This window comes from Pan troglodytes, chromosome 11, assembly GCF_028858775.2.
Source record: "Pan troglodytes isolate AG18354 chromosome 11, NHGRI_mPanTro3-v2.0_pri, whole genome shotgun sequence".
NCBI classification, from domain to species: Eukaryota; Metazoa; Chordata; class Mammalia; order Primates; family Hominidae; genus Pan; species Pan troglodytes.
The window spans coordinates 22,037,501-22,052,809 of record NC_072409.2 but is presented as its reverse complement, the minus strand read 5'-3'; the positions used below and the strand labels follow the sequence as shown (position 1 = coordinate 22,052,809).

Genomic DNA, 15,309 nt, shown 5'->3' with positions numbered 1-15,309 from the left:
TAAAAATACAAAAATTAGCCGGGTGTGGTGGTGGGCACCTGTAATCCCAGCTACTTGGGAGGCTGAGGCAGGAGAATCGCTTGAACCTGGGAGGCAGAGGTTGCGGTGAGCGGATATCGTGCCACTGTACTCCAGCCTGGGTGACAAAACGAGACTCCATCTCAAAATAAATAAATAAATAAATAAATAAATAATAATTTGGAATCTGCACCTGAACCTCAATCTCATGACTTCATATTCCCACAATGCACTCTGTAGAGAGAGAATCCATTTGGAAAGTTCTCTGACCTCATGATCCACCCACCTCAGCCTCCCAAAGTGCTGGGATTACAGGCATGAGCCACCGCACCTGACCAGATTCCAAATTATTATAGTAACTTTACCATATACATATATTTGAACACCAAGCCACCATTTTGGCTCTCTGTTCCCATACTCAGTTCCAGTGCAGCAATTTCAGACTCCCAGGCCCCAAGATAAGCACAGACTCTTCACTAAGGAACCCCAGAACCAGTTCTTTGCTAGCTCTGAATGCATTTCATACTGTTTTTTCCTCCTTGTCTACCCACATTATAAATGTAGTTAGGCTTTTTGTGTTAAGAAATCCTCTTCTTCCACTTTAAATTCTTGTTTCTTCTTGTTGGCTGAGGGTGCAGAATGCAGATGGCCAAGCTGCCTTCATCCAATGTGGTGAATCTCCATTGAGGATCTCTGTGTGCTCAGCACCAGACCAGGCTGTGGACAGTATTTCTGCCCTTGTGAAACGTGTAGTCTATTAGAGGAGCCTGTTATTAAGCAGGGAGCCACACAACTATTGCATTTAATTACTTTTGTGGAAGAGGCAATGATGAGAAAGTGTGAGATTTTATGGAGAACAGCATGAAGGTCCGAGAAAGCTTCTCTGAGGAAGGGACATTTACATGGAGATCTGAAGAGGGAACAGAGTCTTCCTGGTGGAGGTGAATAATGGTTGGGGGTAGAAGGGGAAAGGTCTCTTAAAACTGTACATGAAGTATGGATTAGAGAGACTAAGGGCCTCTTTTATGGCAGATAGGACTTTGCCATCATTATTTCAGTTGTGGACAGGTGTTTGGGGCTTTTCAGATGCAAGATTCCTAGAAGTCTTACTTCTGGAAAAGAAAAGTGTCTCAAATTAAAGTCACACTTCCTACAATTTAGATTTCCCAGTTTGACTTTTAAGGGAACTCCAACTTCTTGAAACTTTTCTCCTCTTTCTTGGACACCCCCAACTACACCCTGCAGTAGACTGGCTTAAAGGTGGTGCTAGATGGAGAAAATAAATAAGAACACAAGACTTCCCTAAGTGAACTATTGCATATTTCAGACACTCTGCCAGACACTTGGCCTCTGTTATCCTCTTTAATCCTCTTGTCAACACAGAGAGGTCACTATTCTTATTCCCATCACACAGATGAACCAGTCTGGGCTTAGAGTACATATGGGACTTGCCCAAGTTCACTTGGCAAATGAGTGGGGAAGCCCAAGTTTGAACCCAGTTCTATCTGACTCAAAAGTTCTGCTTTTTCTCCTGCATGGTGCTGAGTTTCAGAAGAAGAAAGCATGGAGGGTGCCTGTGTCCTTGGCACACCTTGGCATGACCCTCCCTGTTCTGGTTGGAAACATTTCACCATGAGCCCAGACTGCCAGGGAACTTTGGCAACGAGGAGAACAGCTTTTCCCAGTAGCAGCAAAGATGGGGTCGGGGGAAGATAAGTCTCCCAGCCTTCCCATCATCCCTGACATCCCTGGCAGCCCAGAGAGGAGTTTCCCCTGGGCATCCACAGAACAGAAGAAAGTTCTGGTTTTTGTTTCCATCTTCCACCGCAGGAAGCCTCTCAGAGAAGGAGAGAGGTTACTTTCCTTTCATGCCTCTGCCCTTACCTGCTGGACCTGTTTAGGTCCCACTTGTCCCCTCAGCCCCAGTCCCATATCAAGAGACAATCCCTTCCCTTACACACCCAGGCTAGCGCTCAGAGAAACTCACTCCTGGGTGAGTTTCAAGCACCTTCCTAAATCACAGGAATTCAGTTAACTGAGTACTTTTAATATGTGCTTCGCTGTGGCCTGGATCTCTGTGCATGTCATCTCACTTAAACTCCAGAATAATTCAGCCAAGTAGAACATTGAGGTTGAGGGAAATGGAATAATTTGTACAAGGTGATAGAGCTATGTTTGGGATTTAGGATTTCCTAACTGAACAAATGGTAATAGCTAAGAGTTATTGCTTTGCTTTACATGTTGTTTCATTTCATCAGCACAATAACCCTTTTGTAGATGTTGTTCTTTTTTCTTTTTCTTTTGAGATGAAGCCTCACTCTGTCACCTACTCTGGAGTGGCTCACTTCAGCCTCAACCTCCTAATAAGCTCAAATGATCTTTCCACCTCAGCCTTCCAAATAATAGCTGGGACTACAGACACACACCATCACACCATGCTAATTTTCATATTTTTTTGTAGAGAAAGCGGTCTCCCTGTATTGCCCAGACTGGTCTTGAACTCCTGGGCTCCAGTGATCCTCCAGCCTCAGCCTCCCAAAGTGCTGGGATCACAGATGTGAGCCGCCATGGCCGGCCCTAGGCGTTATCTTTTTAATCCTCATTTTATAGATGATGAAACTGGGGCTTAGAAGGGTTAAATTCACACAGTTTGCAAGTGGTAAAGCTAAGATGATGCAAACCAAGAGAATTCAAGCTGCACAGCACCTGCTTCGAACCCCTTGGAACATCCTTTTGCAGCAGGCTTGTGTCTTGCCCAAGCATCTTGTCCTGCCCCTTGTGGGTGATATTCTTGCTTCATAGACCTCCAGGAATGGAGTTCTTGGTATGAACTCCAGGCCCAGAGTTAAGCACTCAGCATCTTCTCCCAGACTTCCTTCTTGCCAGTTTTCCACCTAAACTTCTTCCCGGTTCCCAGGGCTAGGGCCTCCGTGATGCCTTGGCCCAGCATGATGACTGTCTGCTCCCTTCATTCTCCCTCCCTTATTTGTCTGTACAGACACCAGCTGTTCCCCACATCCGCCTTATGGGGTGATCTGGGCCCGGCTGGCAGACAAGAGCAAGACGGTGCAGGAAACTGTCTGACAGGGGTGTCCAATTTCCCACCCAGACACCTGCCTGCAGTGTGAGGCAGACAGGAAGGGGCAGGACTCAGCCTCTCAGGATGTCAGTTTATTATTTTCCTGTTGGAGTCTTGAGGAGCCTCAAATACAAAGCAGATTTCCAGAATGGTTGCTCCAGTGGTTTCCCTTCATGACAAAAAAAATTCAATTTATAATTGGAATCATTCTAAGTAAGCACGTGTTAGGGTGTGAGGGAGAAAAGGGAAACAACCTTAACGTATTCAACATACCAAAGCTTTCTAAGGTGTGGTGGCCTGGAACACTAGTTGTGGTCATGTTTCAGATGGCTGCTAAGAGAGTGATTCTTACAGATGTCTGGGGAGTTGGGGTATAGTCCTGGTTCTGTGACTTATTAACTCTGTGACCTTGGGTAGGCCAGACTCACTTTGGGTTTTTATGTTTTGATATTTGAATTAGATTCCTGTCTAATAACTCAACATAACAAGGCTTTCTAAAAATGTGCCTAAGGACTCTTCACATGGCTTCCTGGATGAGTTGGTCATTGAGCAGGAAGTTGAAGGCTAGTTAAGACTGAGACCTACAGAGAATAAGAAGAGGTTAATCCCAGAAACACATCTCAGCACAGGATGGTGCACCCAATTCATGCAACTATGTGTAGGGCTGGCTGCAATATTTGCTAAATGACAGATTTACTAAATCTTAAACCCTACCTAAATGAGAACATGGTTTCTTAAGAAAAGACATTATACCCAACATGTAGCACATTGGTCATTGGTCTAAGAAGGCTAGTGATTTTATAAGATATGGAAAAATAATCAACATCATTACATGGAAAGCAACCTTCTTAGCAGAGTGGTTGATAACCTATATTGACAAAGGGCTGGATGTTGGGTAGCTGACTTGGGGATGTACATCAGTGTCTCTTCTTGACCTAGCAGCCAGAATAATCCTTTTTTTTTTTTTTTTTGGAAACAGAGTCTCACTCTGTTGCCCAGGCTGGAGTGCAGTGGCATAATCTTGGCTCACTGCAACCTCCGCCTCCCAGGTTCAAGCAATTCTCCTGCCTCAGCCTCCAGAGTAGCTGGGATTACAGGCACACACCACCACACCTGGTTAATTTTTGTATTTTTAGTAGAGACGGGGTTTCACCATATTGCTCAGGCTGGTCTTGAACTCCTGACCTCGCAGAATAGTCCTTTTAAATCCAGTCAGATCATATCACACCTCAATGCAAAGACATACAGTTCCTTCCCATTTTACTTGGAATGAAAAACCAAAGTTTTCCCAATGCCTACAAAGCTCTTGGGAAAATGTGGGTGCTTTGCCCACCCACATTGCTTCTCTGACTTTGCCCCCTTCCCACTGTCTATGCCTTTTCTTATTCACCTCTGGCATTCTGGACCCCTTGCTGTCCTTAGTTCAGCTCAGGCATCCTTCTACTTTACAGCCTTTGTCACTGTGTCACTGGCAATTTCTTTGGCTGAGAACCCTCTTCTATTCATCCTCATGACTCACTCCTTCACCTCTTTCAAGTCTTTGCCCAAGTGCCATGTTCTCAATGACTCCAACCCTGACCACCCAACCCACATCACCCCTGGCACTCCCACACTCATTTGCTTTGCCTTCTGTTTTTTTTTTCTTTCTTTCTTCCCTAATACTTATCACCCTGGCACACACTATAAAATATATTTATTATTTATGATCAGATGACCCCTACTCCTCTTGATGCTAGAATGCAGAATTAATGAGGATAAGAATGTGCTTCTTGTTTGTTTATTGATATATTCAAATTTCCAGTGTACCTCATTGTTTCCTGTCCAATAGTAGGTACTCAACACCCACAAATAAATACGTTTTGCATGAGTGAATTTAGGGTATTACCTGCTGTGTGATAGATACTGTACTAGGCCATGAGCAAGAACTTGGTCCCAGCTGAATGAATTCATGTCTTATGGATGAGTAGCCAGACATTTAGAGTATAGCAAGTACTCATGGAGACACAGCAAGTCAGGAGGTCAGCGAAGTTTCCTAGAGAAGGCAACACCAAAGGCAATAAATGAAAGGTCCAGAAGGTATTTCCAAGATGAAAGGAGTAAGGAAGGACCAGAGATAGGGGTGGGAGGGAAAAGGATATCTTTGGCGAGAGGAACAGTCTGTGCAAAGGCCCAGACACCAGGGAAAGTGTTAAGGAAATTATAATTCCCTGAGTATGCCCAGAGCATGGTGCAAGGGGAAAAGGGATAAAAGATGAGCCTAGATGGATTAGCAAGGCTTTTATCACCCAAGCCAGGGAGATTGAACTTTATCCAGAGGCCAGTGGGGGGTATTCAGGAGGATTTGAAGCACTGAGCCAGTGTAGGGAATCCCAGAAGGCCTTTTGGAAGAGAGAGTAGATATGCTTAACTTGGAGGATTAGTAAGAGACAACAAGCAGATGGCTAAGCACACTAGACTAACTCTTCCATGTTCAAAAATTACTGGCTTCTGGAATGTTATTAAACCCTCTGCCTCCCCCTGCCCCCCGCTTTGGAATGTAGCCCTGACTTTTTCCTTATGGATGAAGTAGGCACTCATTTTAGCTTGGTCCTATGATGGAATCCAGCCCGTCTATCCCAAAAACTTATCAGCATCATTATCAATGTTATTACCACCACCATCATCATCATTACCTCACTGTCAAAACCATCACCACCATCACCACTAGCATCATCATTTATTGAGCCCATATTTTATGCCATGCATTATTCTAAGTGCTTTACTTGCATTTCATACTTTACCCAACATACTTCTGTGTGGTAGGACTGTTAGTACCTCCTTTTACAGATAGAGAAACTGAAGCCCAAAAAAGGGAAGTAATTTGCCGGATAGCATACACGAAAGTCAGCAACAGGGCAAAGACTCAAACATGTCTTTTTCTCCTCTAGGCCAGTGCTTTCCTCTAATTTACCCATATTTTTTCCACTTTATCCTCCATTTATCCACATGACCACTTTATCTTCATTTAAACAAGCTTTGTATACATTAACTGTTCCACGTTTTATGCCAGGTACTGTATCCATCCTACCTTTAAGAAACTTACAGGGGAATCCTCGTCCTTGGCATCATGCCTTTATCTACTTGGTACTCATGAAATCTTTCCATCAGCACTGTCAAGACCCTAAGACTCAACCAGGTGAAGTGACCTGCCAGTGATGTGGCCCCCCCACAGCCAGCAGGAGACACAGTCAAAGCTCTCTGACCATCAGCACAACATGACTGTTGTCCCTCTCCAACTGGCACCCCCACCATGCTCTGCTAGTTACCTCCCTGTGGAGTCTGAGTCAGAATCCAGCCCCTGCATGTCTCTCAGCTCTGGACAGGATCTGCAGCCAGGGCCTTGTGGTATAGTTGCCTGAACTGCATTCCTGAGCCACTCACACTCACAGACGGAGGTGTTAGCCTCAGCAGCTCACCCAGAGGGAGAACCCATGTGCCGGAGCACCATCTCTAGCCCCGAGTAAAAACAGGAGAGAATCCTGGCCCTTAATCATGGACCTGGCTTGCTAACAGAATCCCAGAGTGGGTGGCCAAGCCATTTATGGGACAGCCTAGCCACATGGTGCTGAGAATCCCCAAATGTAAACTGGCCACCATGGTGTTCATGCTGTGGGTGGTAGGTTTGCTTGGGAGGCCGCCTGGGGGAGAAGGTGGGGAGCTGCTTGGGGAGTCAGGGAATCTGGCAGTTGGGCTCAGAGCTCTGATTTTATCAAGATGTGATTCTTCTCTCCATGCCTCAGTTTCTTCGTCTGTGAAGAGAGGACCCTGACTCCTGCTCTGCCGTCCTCCTGGGGCATGGTGCTGAGGAGTGCCAGGCCACCTGCCAGCCCACTGATTCATCTCTTTGCATCTTAGTTTCTTTTAAGATGTAAAATGGGGATAGTAAGAATAGTTACCTCTCAGCATTGCTGGGCAGAGTGAGTAAGATAATGATGCACATTGAGTTTAGCTCAGTGCCAGGCACATAATAAGGATAAAGGTTATTGGTGATTAAAAAGACAAAGCAGCAGTCAGCCTTTTCAGGTTGTGAAGAAAATACCTTTTTTTCCCCCCTTCTTTTTACTCTCACTTGCTGAAAAGCTCTCAAGTGTTTGAAGTGGGGTTTGGAATCCTGCATCACCAACTCACTGACTGGTACTGAGGCCTGAGACAGGTTAGTTTTGCTTTAAACATTCTGAAGCCTCTATTTTCTCATCTGCAAGACGGGTAGCTAATAATGATAGTCTCCCAAGGTGGTGCAGAGTCAGAGAGCTAGCATATAGAAATCATCTGGCATGTGGAAGGCCCTTTGGAATCACTAGTGTGTGTACAATGGTATTCACCGCTTGAGCCTGCATGAACAGGTGTCCCCAAGTCCTTTCCAGGTTAGACCTAGCAATACCTGAAAGTCTCCACCCTTTTCTTCTCAGCTTTATATCTCTGATAAGTGAGGAAGCTTGTAACAGAGGAGGCTCTGAACAGGCAGTTCACAAAGAGGCAAGAGGAGGGAAGAAAACACCATGTGTCTCCTCTACATTGGGCGCTCTGAGAGCTGGACTGGACCTGACATGACTTCACTGACTCCTCACTAGAGCCCTTCGAGGTCTTGATAAAGACCCTTGTCTTACAGATGGGGAGGCTGAAGTCCACAAGATGCCAGGGACTTGCTGAAAGTCATACAGTTTCTGTATAAAGTCTACAACATATTACTTACAAGCATGTAGTGGAGACAAGGAGGCTCTGGATAGGCCTCCTGAGACCAACCCTCCTAGGCTTTGTCATCTTCTGATTGAGTTTCCTTCAGTGTTTATTTCGGAAGTGCTGAAACTGCCCAGACTGGCCTGGGGAAGGAAGAAAAAGGTGACACCACCCCAGCACAGCCAGAGTGCCAAGACCGGCCGGAGAAGCTAACTGGTGGCAAGGCCTTACCAGCCAACAATTTTGGAGAAGCTGATTGAACTGGGGAGGGCAGGAAGGGGAGCATTCAAGACAGGGTTTGTGAAGAAATTCTATGTTTCAAGTTCCTTTCTGGCCAGGTCTTTGCCTTCTACCTTTCTCAGACTGAGAAGGATTTGCAGCCAGATGAGAAGTTAGAAGCTATGAAAATCAACTCTTACTATAGAGAAGCTATGAAAATCAACTCTTATTATAGGTAGGGAAACTGAAGCTCAGAGAAGGGAAGTAACTTGTCTAAAGTCACCCAGCAACTGACTGTAAAAGTGGAGGCTCCCTGACTTGTATTCTGCCTGCATATTCATGCATTCATTTGTTCATTCATTCATGGGTCATTGAATGCATAAAGACTGAGTTCAATAACAGTCATGGTCCCTGCCCAGAGTGAGCTGACATCGAAGTAAAGAAGTAATTCAGTATCAGAAGGGTGCAAAAATAAGATGCTGTGATATGGTATGAAGGCGATGGTGCTATTAGGTTGGTGCAAAAGTAATTGCCGTTTTTACCATTACTTTCAATGGCAAAAACCACAATTATTTTTGCACCAACCTAATATCTTTGGTCAGACTACTGAGGGAGGTAGTGATACTTGAGAAAAGACCTGGACAATGAAAAAGAGCTGGCCAGGGAAGGGCAGTCAGAGTGGAGGGCCATTAGTGGCTAACGACACAAAAGTAGGAAAACAGAGTATATGGGGAACCAATAAATAAAGAAGCCACTGAGAGTGACAAGGAGAAGGAAAACATGTAAGATCTGAGAATTATGTAGAAATCAGATCATGCAAGGCCTTGAACTTGTGGTAAGGACTTTGGATTTTATTCTAAGACATATAATTTTTTGAATGTTTGCCTTGAGTGAGGTGCAGCAGAAAGCACAAAAGATAAAGCAGACATGAAACCATCCCTCATGGGTGTTTGAGCTCAATGGGAAAGTGTTACAGACAGAATATTAGAGAAGACAAGACATTAGAGGTAACTGGATCGTGCTAATGATAGAATGAGAGCAAAGGTAGGAGACGGGGATGGATAAAGCATGGGGGAGTTAAGGACAAGGAGATTGTTCAAGTGTGGAAGGTGGGAGGTGGGGGACAATAGGCAGGAAAGATGGTGAAATACGAGTGAGGGAGAAATCTGATTCAGCATATATGTATTTGGCACTGAGCATCTCAAAGGTGTTAGGCCATGTGCTGAGGCTTTTGCATGTTTCTTCTTGCTTGATCCTCAGAAAAAATGCAATATGAAATATGGTATTTTAAAAATCCTCCTTTCATAGATGTAGAACCTAAGATCATGACAGTGATTTCCCAAAATCATTCAACGAGTATGAAGCAAACAAGGATCCCAACCCAAACCTTTTAGCTTTCATGATAGTACTGTCCACACTCTACCCCAGTGGTTGGATTTTGACTTGGCTTTGCCCTCAGTTTCCCTGTTTGGACTGGGGGTTTTCCTCTCTATGCCACTTCCAGTTCTAATACTCTGTGCTTCTCTTCAAGGTAAAATGAATAGGGGCAAATATTCTAGATTCTAGATGGAATATCCTAGATGTATTCCACAAAGTCACAGAGGATGGAAAGTAAATGTCCTAAACAGAGAACAGCAAGTAGCTGTGAGCAAGAAGAGAGGTGCTGCTTGGAAAAAGGGACTGTGGAAATGCTTACCACAGCATCAAACACTTATGAATTTAAATTGAAAAGAGAAACAAAGACTTGTGGTAGCCATAAGTACAAAGAGTCAGAGAGAGATGGATCAATGAATACAAATTTATTCATTCTGTGGCTTAGGGCCTGTGAAAACAGGAATAAACAAGATTGACCTGGTCCCTGCCTTATGGGCCACAGAATTGGTGGGAGGATAGACCAAAAAAATAAAGGAGAGGGAGCGGGAGAGAGAAAGAGACAGAATAATTGAGCACTTAGCATATGTCAAGCACTGTGTGAGGTGTTTTCATGAGTTATTTCATGTATTCCTTATCACAACCTCAGGAGGTCTACACTTTTATTTTTCCCATTAAATGAATGAGTTCATTGAGACTCAGAGAAATTGTCACATGTTCAAGGTCACATCTCAAGTAGATGAGAGAGCTGGGGCATATACTTAAATCTTTCTGATGTTCCATTCTACATTTTAAATTATTGCAAACTTTCAGGATGGAGAGAGGTTGGGAGGGAGGGAAAGAGGTCAAAGAGGCAGAGAAAAAAGAAGAGGTAGACATTGAGAATGAGTCCACAAGTACATGAGAGAGAAGGATAGAAACAAAGATTCTCTCTGAGACTACGTGACCACTTGGAGACCCTGCCCAGGCAGGAGGCAAATGAGGTCATTAAATCCATCTGCGCAGATGGGAGGCTCTCTGGGGAAAGTTATATGCAAATGTCATGATGCAATGAGGTGAAATCTACTTGCGTTAGTTCAGGTGGGGACTCAAGCAGGGACTGCACTGTGCTCTTTGGAAAGATAGATTATCTCCTGGATGGGGAAGACACTCACTCTGTTGGGCTCTTCCTATCAGTTTGCAGAAAGGAAAGCTGGCCAAGGTCACAGAGCACATGAAGGAACAAACTGGCAACTGTATTGAAATCAGTTCTCTCACTTGTTCGTATGCTAAAATCTGCTTCCCAGGTCCTTCAAATTTGGTGCAAAACCACCATGCGATCTATTCCCTACTCAGGATTCCAAGCCTCCCAGAAGGTGGTCTAGCTTCCCTGAGACATGCTTTTTGTTTTCATCATTGCCTACTAAAGTCAAAGTGACCAATATGTGCAGAGACTTATGTTTTCTCAAAAGACACTTCCACATCCTTTCTTTCACTTGATCACTTATACATCAGATATTCCATTACACAGTTCTATTAATCAACTTTGCTATAGTGCACTACAATTTTCCACCCATGATTTTACTCAGCTCCTATAGTTTAAAATACAAAGTGGGTCTTATTATATCAGCTCTACATAGGGACCTGAGGCTCAGAGATAAGTAAGTAGCTTGTTTTACTTTAAATACCAGACTTGACACTTATTATTACTTTTGGCAAATTCTTATTCCTTTCTGAGCTTCAGTTTCCCCATCAATAAAAGGGTGATTGTTGCAGCATCTGTCTTACAGAGTTGTCAAAAGTGTTTTCTTGTTTGGAAATCACTGAGTACATTGCCTTACCCCATAGCAAATGCCTGACCCATAGCAAGTGCCTCTGCAAATGAAAACTGCTGTGATTATGATCATGGTGTGCTCTATAAAAGTTATCACCAGGATAGCAAGAAGCAGAGCCATAACTTGAACTTGAACCTTCTGCTCCTCAAATCCAGTGATTGTATCCCTGCCCTGCACTGCCTTTCTGATCATTACTGCTTCAGACCAAATCACCTGATTCACTTCTTCTTTCTGCAGGTCACCCCATTCCCTATGTCCTGTGACCTACAAGGTGACTGTGCTTGTCGGGACCCCCAGGCCCAAGAACACAGCCGGAAAGACCTCCGGGGATACAGCCATGGCTAAGGAAGGACAAGAAGTTGTCAAAGAATTCCCAACGCCAGGACCCACATCCCTTTGGTATTGATTTCACAGTCAGCTGCTCAACGGAATGGCCTCTCCACACCAGGGATCCTTAGCACCCAACCGGTCTGCCTTTAATTTTACCCAGGAAGGACTCAAATTGGGGCAAATGAACCAAGTTTCGCCATGCTGGATGATGAAATGGATTCCCATCCCAAAGTCTGAGATGGATTGCATATACAGTGTGCAGTCCCAGAGCCTCCTAAAATTCTAGCCATTTGTCACACAACCACAGCAAGAAACGTGTTCTATATCTAGAGTGTGCCCATCTGTGTTTAGTACACATGCATGCATACACACCCATACAAACATCTGTGTGAGGGCAGTTCTGGAGATGAGCAGAGAGAGACTGGAATAAACTCAATCTTTTCTTTCCCAAGCTCCTAGCCAACACTATCCTTGGGAGAAAGAAATTTGCAGAAACTGCTAAGACCAAGTGTGGAGATGTCAAGCTAGTTCACACCCTGAGGCTCAGAATATGTAGGACATGCACAATTGTGCAGTCCTTTGGGATTGGAAGTGAAATAGTCTGTGATCCCCTACCTTCTAGGGAACTAGGACCTAGGAAGAGGTAAAGATTATAAGGTATGCAAAGCGCCCCAATTCTTCTGCTGCCATGGGGGATTTTACCCCAACTCCAGGGTTCGAGGCCAATCTGAGAATGGCTTAGGATTGCAATGTCAAGGTATTATATCAGCCCCTTGCTTGAGGCTTGAGGTCATAATATCCCTCTAGGACTTACCTGTTCCCCCAGATCTTGCCTTGGGACCACATTTGCTGCTACTTTTCCTGCTGCTCTATCCTATACATTGAATAATCCAAGATGGTAGAACTAGGTTAGGAAAAATTCCACACAACCAAACAGTCTGCCTTAAAAGTGACCCACATTTTTCCATAGCTCCTCACTTTTTAGCCCTTCTGCAAGAGAAAAACCCTCATGGGTCCACATGGTGAGAAGTTAAGTTTCCTGTAAGTGGGCCTCTCACCCTGGAAAGGAGTTGAGGGACATCAGATGCTGGAACCCTCACCGAAAGTCCAGAATGTCTAAGCCAGTGTTAGATTTTGTAAACAAGTGGAACAGTGTTAAATTTCTATGATGTTGGAGCCATCCAGAGACTACTGGAATTGTCAAGACTGTTGGATTATTATCCTTATCCTTATCCTAATCTTCCTAGCCCTTCAGGCTAGAGTAGGCTTTGATCCTCAGAACCTTGCTGTTGCTCTGAGGAGATATAATTCTGGGAGAAAGAATCTTTTATAAGAACAGTACAGATTGTTCTCAAGAGGGCCATCAGAAGGAAGCCAAAGAGTTCACAGCCTCAGCACCAACAACTCAACATGGTCATCATGTTTTCTATATGGTTTTTCCAGCTAGCAGTACTCCCTTCCATACCTGTGACTGGGCAGTGCTTTTCTCTCTCCCATGTCTAGCCTCCAAAAGTTAAGTGAAAATTAGTCAATTGCACGTGGAAGCCCCCACCACTTTGGGGATCTCTTTATTTCTTTTCAGCCAGGGACCTGTCCACTCCCTTTGAATTAATATGGGAAGAAATTAATACAGGATGAACTGGAGAGAAGGGTTGAGTGTGGCATACTTTCTGAAACCTGGAGCTGGGAATTGCGGAGAAGGGAAGGTCTAGACTAGTTACATCACATAGGGATTACTGTAAATCAAGTCATCTCAAGTCTAGTGAAGACAGCCAACAGAAACAAAACCTAGCATAGGGATAGAAAATACCATGCACGTGTGCAGCCCCACCTAATTCCTGCATCCAAGGCAGGTGTTGTTAATCTATCATAGCACTTTAAAAAAAAAAAAAAAAGAGACCAAAAATAACTTTAGGAACCACCATATTATATCACTCCCAATAGCACTGACCTGGTGATCAAAAACACTTGAGAAGACATCTATTGGCCATCTCTGGCCAATTACACTAAGAAACATATCAAGGTGCTTTTGGCACAGGTGCCCACAAATACGGATGCAGTGCTGAGATAGTTTATGAGACTTGTACCATTTCACAAACTCTGAAACTGGGTTCCATATTGGCAAGGCTGCCACAGTTGTTAAGAATAATCCTCTATGTTTCTTCCTCACAAAACCATATCTCATTTATATCCAGACCATTACTTCACTATAATTACAAGGACAAATTATTAGCAAGAAATAAGAATAGTATTAGAAGAATTGATCCTATTTTGAACCCCTCTCCAGTATCTTCGCACTCTTGTCAACTCTCCAGGCCTCTCTCTTGCCCTGAGTTATCAGCCTGTGTGGTGTTAACTAACTTAGAAGGTACAAGCTAAGAAATGTAACAGTATCAACCCTCCCAGTTGCTTAATTATACCCATAGGTAATACAAAAAGCTCTGAAGACCCAAAGATGACATTACTAATGATGTGATTTCAGGAGCCACAGAAGAACCTTACTAGCCTCCCTCAAATCAGTCCTTATCCTCTTTCTATCTTCACTCCCATCATCATCTATTTTCACACTATCCAGCTAAGCAAAGATTCCTGGAGGCTGACTTGTATCTTCAGACTCACAGAGTGAATTCAGCTCTTCTGAATCAAGACCCACTCAGTCTCTTTCGTTCAGACCTGTTGCTAACAAATTTATATTTGCCAAGGATATTAGGCAAAAGAGGCTACTTGATTGGTGGCCAACCTCGTGCCCACATGGAAGGTATCTTTAATAGGGTCTTTTCAAACCTTAGTGGAGGAGGGTCAGCTCAATTTGGGCAATGCATTTGTTCCCAGTTTCATTTTCTTCCTGGGAATTAACTCGTCATTTCATTCCTTCAGTCATCCTCTGTGTAGGTGACCGGAGCACTGAGAGGCAGCTCTGATGCACTATTGTGTGTCAGCAGCTCAAAGGCCCTAAAACACTGAAGGTTCTGCATCTGAAGTATTAGATTGTTAGCAGCAAAATATGAAAGATGAGGTGGACAGTCCTCTAAGCCCTATTTAGGGAAGCTTTTCCAAGCCACAATCTTAACTACCTACCCAAAGGATTTGCATTACCCCCAGATTCTGTGCCAACCACCTTTTAAGGAAATACAGTCCTTGGGAAATGAGTTTTGATGGTGAATTGGGGTGTTAAGGAAGGGAAAGATTGTCATAGATGGTAGGGCTTTGAAAATGCAGGGTATCAGCTGCCACTCCTGGCTTCAACACATTGAGTCACTGCCTAGACGGTTCTCTTGGTCTTATTCCTATCTTGGCCAATGCTTAAATACTATTTGTTGAAAATAATTCTTTGAGACAGATTTCAGCTACCTCCCTTCCAGGTTCGATTTAACTTGGTTGTAATTGTCAATTTGTTATAGGTCTTACCTGTGTGAAAGAAAGACAGAAAGAAAGAAAAAAGAAAGAAAGAAAGAGAAAGGAAATTATAAGGTCAAGTTAACAGTTTTGAGGTTTTGTGTTTTTTTCTGGAACTACTTCAAGTGAGAAAATAAAAAAAAAGGTGACAAAGCTGTACAGATAGAGATAATAGAAGACAAAGAGATTAAAAGGAAATAAAAATGCATGATTAAAAACTAAGAATAAAAAACCTATTTTTATGTTTCCTAAAGGAAATTGTTTATTCTACAGACTCAGTAGGTAGACACAAACATAAAGATTTCCCTAGAAGACATAGAGTGGGATTTGATAACACTGTCTGTTATTTTCTGTACATTGTGGTAG

General features: G+C 43.7%; 1 protein-coding gene and 1 long non-coding RNA gene across 3 annotated transcripts in view; one reads left to right on the top strand and one right to left on the bottom strand.

Moving 5' to 3' along the window:
• PAPPA (pappalysin 1) overlaps window positions 1-15,309 on the top strand; it is a 248,195-nt gene that overhangs the window by 230,924 nt on the left and 1,962 nt on the right. Inside the window, exon 22 of the mRNA XM_016961539.4 lies at window positions 11,455-15,309. This exon is cut by the window's right edge and continues 1,962 nt beyond it. Coding sequence (XP_016817028.3) covers window positions 11,455-11,562 — 108 coding nt within the window. The 3' untranslated portion in view covers window positions 11,563-15,309. The remainder of the gene's footprint in view (window positions 1-11,454) is intronic.
• Window positions 2,458-15,309, bottom strand: part of LOC107976761 (uncharacterized) — a 25,531-nt gene continuing 12,679 nt past the window's right edge. Inside the window, exons 3-5 of one of the 2 annotated variants that reach the window (XR_001720981.3) lie at window positions 7,830-7,956; window positions 4,983-5,129; window positions 2,458-3,266 (exon numbers count right to left, since the gene is read on the bottom strand). This is a non-coding gene — a long non-coding RNA (uncharacterized LOC107976761). The remainder of the gene's footprint in view (window positions 3,267-4,982; window positions 5,130-7,829; window positions 7,957-15,309) is intronic. The other variant, XR_010148573.1, reaches the window with a different exon arrangement.